Consider the following 9,332-nt stretch of genomic DNA (forward strand, 5'->3'; position numbering starts at 1 on the left):
TTAATTTTTCTTTTGTATCAACACACAGAGTAGCACCTGTCCTTTTCACTGCACTATAGCTTGTGTTCAGTCCTCAGATTACAGCATCCTTTTCTCCAGTGATGGCCTTAGTGTCCTGTCTAAGGCTCACTATCCTCCTTACTGGCACTCCTCTCCCAGCTGAAAAGAAATGAAATGTACTTCTCCTTTTTTGTCACTTAGGAGCAAGGAGACATAGGACACAATTCTAGCACTGCCTTACCCCGAGCATGCAGATGGTGAGACAATAAAATCTGTGCACACAGTGTCAGAAACAGTTTTCAAGCAGCAATGGATGTTGATAATTATAGTCCTGCTTCATGTAAGGGTTACCTTTTTGTAAAGACCTTAAAGCAGAATACTTAAAACAATTCCACTCTCTCTTCCAGTCCAAGATGAAGTATTTGAATTTCCCAGTGTTGCTGCAGAACACCAGGACCTTGATGGCAGAGCTATCACCCTTGTCACTGGCTCTTCAAGGAAAATTTCTGTGCGGCTGCAGCGGGTGACCACTAGCCAAGCAACCCAGACAGAACCTCTCTGGCATGAGCCAGGCTGGAATGATTCAGGTTCCCATACTTTCCCCAAAATGAAGTCCAAATTCCACGGAAAAGCCGGGAAGAACAAAGGCTTTGCAAAGTGGGAGAATGAAAAGCCTAGCATGCAGGCTGACCTAGAGCTAGAAGCGGAAGCCCCACAAGATATCCAGGATCACAATGGAATTGAAACCCTCCCAGAAAGACAGGAATCTGAGGTGAGTTCCAGAAGAAGCCAAGACAGTTTAAAATCTGCTACAGTCTGAAGTCTCACAAGGTTATTTGATGGATTTCAGGATGCTTTTCATTCAAATTTGTCATTGCTTCTTGCACAAGAGTTGCTTTCAGAAGAATGCTAAATCATCCATAGATCCCTGTTTTCTACACTGCAGTACACATTTACTATGACGCTGTAACTGGCAGTTTGGGTTTTGGTGTGCTTTTTTAGGAGTTTTCATTTTGGAAACCATTAAAACAACCTGGTAGATACCTGACCACCTTCTGTGCTGTTGTACCCTTGCACTGCACAGTTCAGGGCTCCACGATAGACCCACAACAATTACCATTCTGACAAACACAGGAGTCCAGGCCAGGCCAGGATATTGATCTGATGTCTGTTGCTGTCATCCATAAAGTTTATACTTCCAAAGCCTCATGCTTTTATTGATCATCTCTGCCAGCATGTAAATGCTTATTTTCTTCTGCTTACAGGATAGCTGATTGCTCACTCTGAAGCACAGAAAACTAAAGATGACAACTACAGCAAGTGTTGATGGACTGTGACAGACCACATTTGGCCATAAGGAGTGTTCCCATACCTCATCCTTTTAAACCCAACCATTGCCCTGTTTTCTTAGCTGAAAGGTGTTACAAGGCCCTATTTATTTTCTCACAAGTAAGCCATTTGGATGAACACTGCACAGCCACAGCAGAACAGATCTCTGCACTCAGTGTTTTCTTTTGTATGACTTCGGTGGAAACTTCCTCTCCATGCCAGTAAGGATAGATTTGGCCTTCTTTAAATGCACTGCATCATTTCACTATGTCTGCCAGCAACAGCAATGGTGAGGACAGAAGCCAAGCATCCAAGTTTGCTCAATAACACTCCTTTCCCAAGGCTTGTCATGATCATTTAAGGAAAGAAGTAGGTGTGCATATTGATTAAATCTCAAAGAAAAATCTCTCACAAAGTCCTCTATACTGAAATTCTTTGCGCACCTGGGATTTTGAATTTTGGCCATGTTTACATTGCTACAGTGAACGTATTGGTGTTCAGCACAGTGATACCAGTTCCCAGACTGGGGATCCTTCAAATAGTCAGCAGCTGGCTGAGACTGAAGGAATTCCAAGACACTATGTGTTTGTCTGGTTACACCACGATGGAGAAGGGTCATCTTTGCCAGCACTGATTATGGTAACATTAGCACACAATAAACACTTTAGTTTTAAGTGTGTCTGTGTGTTTGTGTCTCTGTGTATATGTGGATGTGATACTTTTCTCTGGTTAGAAAGCTATACATGTTAAGTCTGAATGTTCCAAAGAGCAATCTCCAACTCAGCAGCTTGCTAAGGTAGGATCTAGCACCTGAATCTATAATGGTCTGGTTTGAAATTGCATTTCCCAAAACCATTAAGTTATTGAAAGAGCACAGCGCTCATCTGGAAAAAGAGAGAAAAAACAAAACACCACAAAGCTCAAACCTGAAAGACTGGTACACATGTTAGTCTTCATATCCCATCTCCCCACAGCAACAGGGGTGGGTGGGGGGTGGGGGGGGTGTGAATGTGTGTAGCACACACTCTGACTTAAAGCCACCCAGTTATAAGATGTCCTACAAAATCCAAGTTAGTGCACCCTTCAACATGTTACAAGCCTTCAAGACGAGTAATTCCATAGACTTCCTTAACACAAAACTGACAGCTGCATTCCTCTGTGGTAATTTGACTGTAAACTGCAGTGGGACTACATGATGCCTGCCCAAGTTTGCATCTTCCATCCTTCATGTTTAATTTTCCAACACAACCAGTAGCAATAGTAAATCTGTGGACATTAAAAAAAAAAAAAAAAAAAATTCTCTTTACCGTTGTAAACTCAAGCACTGCACAAGCATTGGTTTCCAAACTAGGATGAGGGCCAGACGCACTCTTCATTCTTATACTGCTGTGGGCAAAGAACAAGCATTAGCAAAAACATGGTCTTTATTTCCTGTGGTGGGTCAGCTGAGGGGTCACAGCCAGCTGACCACACTGCTACCGTTACAGTGCACAGCTTGCACACAATGAAAATGATGTGGTGCAGAATTTGAATAGAGAAATTTGGTTACAATCCAGGCTGTTGATGGATCTGGTGAGATAAGCCCCTTAATGCTCTATAAATGAAATTCTCATGAGCAACTTCATTCTTAACATTACACAGTTTTGACCAGCATTTAGTCTATAGACCTCAGCTCATTTCTTGCAGGCTTTTAAAAGTTATTTGTAGCTCTTTACTTACTCATCTCATCAACAAATCACTTGCAAGGCTGGTAGCTTCAGTCAGTTACCTGCTTTTGTCAGCAGCAGTTGCAGATCAAGGATAGTCTGCCTGTTCACGCAGCTGATCCTGCTAAGCAAAATATTGCAGTCTCCAAAGGGAATCACAAAATCGTTAAGGTTGGAAAAGACCTCTAAGATCAGCAAGCCCAACTTTTGACTAATCGCCTTGTCAACTAAACCATGGCACTAAATGCCACATCCAGTTTTTTCTTGAACATATCCAAGCATGGTGACTCCACCACTTCCCTGGGCAGTACACTCCAATATTTAACAGCCCTGTCTATGAAAAAATTCTTCCTGAAATTCTTCATGAAAGTGAGAAGGAATAAGTGAAAATTTCAAGCACCTGCTACAGCTGGAAACCCATTGCTTCAGGCGTTTGAGGAAGGGGAGCACAGAGTGTGTTATTGGCAGTAAGCATTCAGGGCCTTTGAAAACAAGAAAGACACTGGGTAGAAATCCAGCCATTTTTATCATACACACCCCCCTCACTGCCCAAGAAGGAATAGATTTATCATAGACAATGTAATAATTTATTTAAAAAGCATTCACAGTCTGTTTACAGAATATGGATCTCCTAGCTCCACAACAAGAACCTGAGTAGGGAGAGCTGACAGGGCTTGAACAAACATTTTAAGAAGTTAATATGAGCTTTTTTTTTTTTCCTGGGGGGAGGCCTGAATATACGAAATTTAGAAAATATTTTTCTCTTCTTATTTCAAGTGGACATCTTTTTCTGAACAGGGAAAAGACTCTTCTTCACAAAAACAACTTCAGTTCCCGAATCTAGTCAAAGGAACAAAGAGTTTCTTGTTCACTCTAACCTAACAAAATGCAGAAAGCATCAGCCATCAGAGTCTCTGCTGAGCTGTGCGTCTTTGCTGGTCTTGGTGAAATCCTGCCTGCTAGAAGTACAGCAGTTCCAGGAGAGTGTCCAGGAGAACGTGCGTCATAATGACAAGAATGCTGGATTAATGAAGTAGCTAAAATCGGATACAATCCCAAATTATGCTGGATACTTCCACCCCATCCATTCTCTCCTGTCGCAGGATCTTTTAAAAAGCATGGGGGGGAGACAGAGATTGTTTAAAAAATAAACTCCCCAAAACACCACACAGTGGAAAGAAGAAAGATTATGTCAAACCTTATTTACAGCTTGGTCTGCAAATGCCAAAGAATACAAGCAATAGGAGTAGGTGAAAAATGCAAGTGCTTGGATAGACCCTGTAACAGATTATTTGGCCGTTTGAGCCAAACCCACTAGGACTTTATGTGCTTGTGTAAAACCTCTGCAAAGCCTCATGTTGCACATAAGGGAGCTTCAGCTTTGTTTCCAACTTTATGGAGTAGCCCTGAGAGGTTCTCAAGGAGTCAGGGGGACATCTGGCTCCCTCAGAGTGAAATGAAAAGTCAGGTTTGAACCACAGCTCTCTTTTCTGCTCTAAACGTTCCCAGTCTCACCCTCCTCTGCCCCCCCATCCCCAGTCCTACTCAGCTTTTAGGCTTTAAAATAACAAACCCAGCTTTACAAAGAAACTACTTCCTAGAGAGAAGCTATCTTCTCAGAGGCACCTTCCTTGGGCAGGTGAAGTCTTGGGAAGGGGCAGGGAGAATATGCTTGCTGACTAGAACTAGTCTGAAGCATGGCTTTTTTCCAGCTGGGAAAGGTGAGCCATTTTCCTTTCAGTACTGTGAGCAGATAAGCTGAGCTGCAGAGCAAGGTTAGGGGCAGCCATTGCCTAAAATTTTACATTTTTCCAAAATTAAACAGCCTGTCACCTCTGTGGACTGTTGCTCAAGGATTCCTCTACAGAAGTCAGAGTGAAAGCATGCCCTATGTGCCCCCCTGCGAGGTCTTCCTCATGGGAAGCCCTGAAGCCTTTGGCTGAGATAGCCTGAGCAGCCACAAGGGGATCCTTGCAGCCTTGGACACTAGTTCTAGAAGCTTTAGGCATCTGTATAGGCAATACAGATTTCCCATGAAAGAAAGCTGCATGTGAAGGATCCTGGACAGAGGCTAGGAAAAAAAAACCAAACAAAACAAAGCAAACCCCCACTAAAACAACCAACCCAAAAATCCCCAAAACAAAACAAACCCCACCAAAAACAGAGAACAAATAACAAGACAGACAAAGAGTAAATGCAGGAAGAAGCACACTAAAAGACCTCTTTCTATATGTGACACCAAGAATGGAAGGGGATCTCAATGGAGACCAAAAGGGGGGAGGAAGAGAGGGAGGGAAGGAAGGAGGAGGGAAGGAAGGATTGAATGCATATTTTGTGGAGACAGGAGGCAGGAGAAACAAGGGTTTGTTTGTTTGTTTTGTTACTGTTATAGTGCAAAAAAAATCTAACTAAGGTTTGCTTCATTCAGAATCAGCCTGCTAACTGGTGAACACCCATACAGCACAAAAAATAGTTCCAAGTACTTCTCAAGAAAGCCTTGACAAAAGAGCTGGCTCAGCCAGGGTCACTGCAAATAATGAAATGGATGCAACCTTGGAAAAAGTTTTTGAGTTATCAGCACTGATCTGGATTTTCGAAATGAGCATTGCAGCCAACAGGCTAAACTCATTGGAAAATCTGTGTGCTGAACTTTGTTTACAGCTGCTGACAATCCGGTCCTAGGAGACAGAAAAGCCATCAGCAAAAGGCTACTGCTGGGGCAGTATGAAATTTAGCCAAAAAGTCTGCTTTTTCCATGAGTGGAGCTAATGCCGGAAAGTTTAAAGAGGCCTTATCACCTTCATCTCTGCTTCATGTGTGAAAACGAGTTATGACCTTCCACCTGCCCACAGCATAGGCAGACTCCCTCTTTCTTTGGTTTTACAATAGTGTTTTCCTACTTTTTGTACTTGTTTTTCTCTCCTCTGTTGTGGGAAAGACCCACGTGGACAAAAGGGGAAATTACTGGACAATAAAGGGGAAACAATGACACTGACAGCAGTCAGAGCTGTAAAAAGCACAAAGCAAACACAAAGGAAAAATATTTTTTCCCTTCTACCCTTGTTTGTCAAGCTGTTAGAGGTGTGACTTATTTTCAGCCAAAGAGGGGAGAAGGCAGTGTTTACAGCTGGTAATAGCACTTGGTTTTTCAGATTGTGTCCCCTTGAAAAGTCATAACCTGAAATAAGCAAGCACATGAATATGCCGAGAGCCTACACAGGGGAAGCACCTCGGCATACTGCTCTCCAATCACAACACTGCTGTGACTCTACCCTAAGGGTTTGCTAGAAGGCTAATACAGCAAACTTGGAGTTCAGTATGAGCCAGCTTGTTTGGGACTGCTAAATCATGCTCAACACCTTAAAAATGCATTGATACATCCGTACCATTCCTGTTGTCCAGGGAAATCAGTTCAGCGAGAGCAGAATCACAAGCCTGACAGTCAACCACACCTGGATTCTCTACTGCAGACTAAAATGGCAGAACTAAGACTAAATTATGTGCAATAAAAAGGTATTTGAGGAGTTTTGTTTGCAGGTCTTCATTAACCTATCAGGAAGCTGAATTAACTTCTAGTACCCCAAGAATTGACACAAGCCTTTTGGACACTCAAAAGTCATCAGAGTCTAGTGAGAATTCATTCCCCACTGCATTCTTCCCACTTCAGCAGTTTTTCATTTCCTAGATGCATAACCTTTCATAGGGAATACTCCTACACCACAACTTTTCAAGCTCTAACCACTTCTCATAACTACTATCATGAATCTTGCTTCCCTTCTCCCCAGTCCTATCTTAGATACCTGACTGGTAAGCCTCTAGGTTCTAACTGAGCCAGAGGTTGGTTGAGCCACTTGCCACTTTCCTCAATTAAGATACAAATAACAGTTTCATGGAGACACATAGCCAAAGTCTTAAGGCAGGTTACTCACATGCTCTGGCTGAGAAGCCTAATCCATAGCTTGAGGAGCCCCTCTGAGGCCATCAGCCATCATGGCACCTCACCATGGAGCTGCACACTTCAGGATTTTGGCTGCTGAAGTAGAGGAATCTCATCAAGCAAGACATTACCAGCCAGCTAAAGAGAAAACTACTCAGGGAACAGCTACAAGCCAAAAGGGTCTCTCTGGGGTGAGTTATGTATGGTGCAAGCTCAGTTTGACCTACTTTCCCTTGCTGTGGTACTCCCTTACACACAGAAAGAAATAAATGTTTATCTCTTCCTCAGACCTGCAAGGAAAGCCCAAGCATGACTACAGTGCATATGGATAATGGTATTCCAAGTCACAAAGTAATACACCTGATGTAGGAAGCAAGTGTGCCCCCCTCTCCCCATAGCTGTGTTACTGCAGTAACAATGCTTCAGAGACAGGGATCCTAACAGAGGGAATGGAAACAAAAGGTCAGATGGAGAAAAAAAGGCAGATGGAAAAAACCAGAACAAGATGCCTACAGCTTGTGGGAGAAGGGTGGCAAGAACAGGAAGGCCAAGAGGAAGAACACTGTTCCCCTTACTTGCTTACTTAATTGCCTTTTTAATCTGCTGGAGTTCTGCTTTTGATCAAGATGCACAATGAAATCAAGCATGTATATCCAATCCACCACAGTTTAATAATAACCACAACCCATCTCTCTTTTCCCAGCTTCTATTTAAGAGATTCCTCCCAGCACAGCAGTGCAGGAATCATGTTTGGAAAACAGTAAATATCTGAGCATCATACAGAGAATAACAAAGCAGTGGCTGTTTGCTTTCATTAATCAAAGCTGCTCTCTCCACATACACAAAGCTTGTTTTCTCTGGGGAACAAATAAGTCACAGCACACTAGGAGGAAACAATAGAATAAGGAAAAACAACAACAGCTGGCAGAAGCAAAGTGTTTTCTTTCCTGTTGGAAGACTAACGCCTCCTGTTTTTGCCTTCTGATTTTTTTTTAACTTTCCCCTTCAAACAGCAATAAACTGGGACTTGGCTTACCCTAAGTCCTGGAAGAAGGAGGAGGAGAAACAACATATTTTGATGAAAAAAAGCTATCTGGGAGGAGGAAGGGGAAGCTCCTACCCCAGCATCAATTCACCATGTAACAGTGTGCAAAGGTGACACTCTCCACTGCAGCAACAGCTATAGCCTTGCAGAGGAACTGGCAGCTCTGGCACAGAAAGCAATCTCTGAAGGCGCTGATGTAATTCCAGCACGGGCTCTCTGAAGAGTTTCCTGAGTTCCCTCTTGCTAGGATCAAGTTTACTGCACTCTTAATGCACTGACAGAAAACATCATCCTCTCTGCAGTGAGGAGTGTGAAGAAAAGATGTCAGCTTGAAGAGATCACATTCCCAGCGAAAGGCTCTTCTAATTTGTCAATCTCTTTACATTTGCTAGTCCAGGACTGACCACACTTTAAGAACCCTAATTAAAAAAAAAAACAAAAAAACACTAATTATTTTTGCATTAATGCAACTGGTCACCAGCTAATGCTCATGACAAGGTATTACCATCCCACAAGGGAGACACCTTCTCTGGAGAATGCTGCTGTAAGAAACCATCAATAAACCTTTGTGAAGCAGCAACATTCAGTTTCAGATGCTGACAATGTGAACGGTGTTAAGCAGAGACAGATCTGTATCAGTGATCCTCAAAGACCTGGATTCAATACACAAAGCTTTTTCCTCATCAGGCTCGTTAAATTTGTTTGAAATACTAAAGGAGACAAGCCATTAAGTCAGATTCCCAAGTGCATTTCTCAGGGACCTTTGCTTCCAAACCCGTGAATCACTAGCAGCATCTAGTGGCCGCAAAAAATCAGATTTTCAGGTTGACTGTGGCGTGAAATACAGGCATATCAGTTCTAAACGATGTTTTTTAGCTTATTTACATGATGACTTTGAATTACAGCAACACCAGCATTACAGAGATTCTCTCAGATACTCATGCTAATACTGTTAGCCAAGGAACTCCCTGCCTGCATCAATCTGGATTCATCCCCAAGGACAAAACAGGTAGACACTGCCATCATCACAGCCTCTGCTACAGTGATCTGAGCACAGTAGTAAGAACCTACATTTCCACAGGGCTGGAGAGCATCAGAAGTTCCCAGAAGCAGCATATCAAGTTCACATGGCATGCAGGAGCATAACCTGGGAGACACGTGCTCACACAGCCAAAGAATAACTTTACACACTAAGAGGGAGTACCATGAGCTGCTACACCAGGTCAGAGGGAGGTATAGACCAAGTCAGAGCAACTGAAGATCAGTTCCTCCCACCTGCTCCTGTTCTGACAGCTCCTCAAAGGGCAGAATGCAT

General features: G+C 43.0%; 1 protein-coding gene across 6 annotated transcripts in view; it reads left to right on the plus strand.

The window, feature by feature from the left end:
* Nucleotides 1–2,008, plus strand: part of RASGRP3 (RAS guanyl releasing protein 3) — a 58,139-nt gene extending 56,131 nt beyond the window's left edge. For all 6 annotated transcript variants that reach the window (XM_088161388.1, XM_088161385.1, XM_088161383.1 and 3 more), the window contains 2 exons: nucleotides 408–772; nucleotides 1,266–2,008. In XM_088161388.1, the coding sequence (XP_088017514.1) occupies nucleotides 408–772; nucleotides 1,266–1,274 (374 nt within the window). In that variant the 3' untranslated portion in view covers nucleotides 1,275–2,008. The remainder of the gene's footprint in view (nucleotides 1–407; nucleotides 773–1,265) is intronic.
* The last annotated feature ends 7,324 nt before the right edge of the window (nucleotides 2,009–9,332 follow it).

This window comes from Sturnus vulgaris, chromosome 3 (genome assembly GCF_052056855.1).
Source record: "Sturnus vulgaris isolate bStuVul1 chromosome 3, bStuVul1.hap1, whole genome shotgun sequence".
Lineage (NCBI taxonomy): Eukaryota > Metazoa > Chordata > Aves > Passeriformes > Sturnidae > Sturnus > Sturnus vulgaris.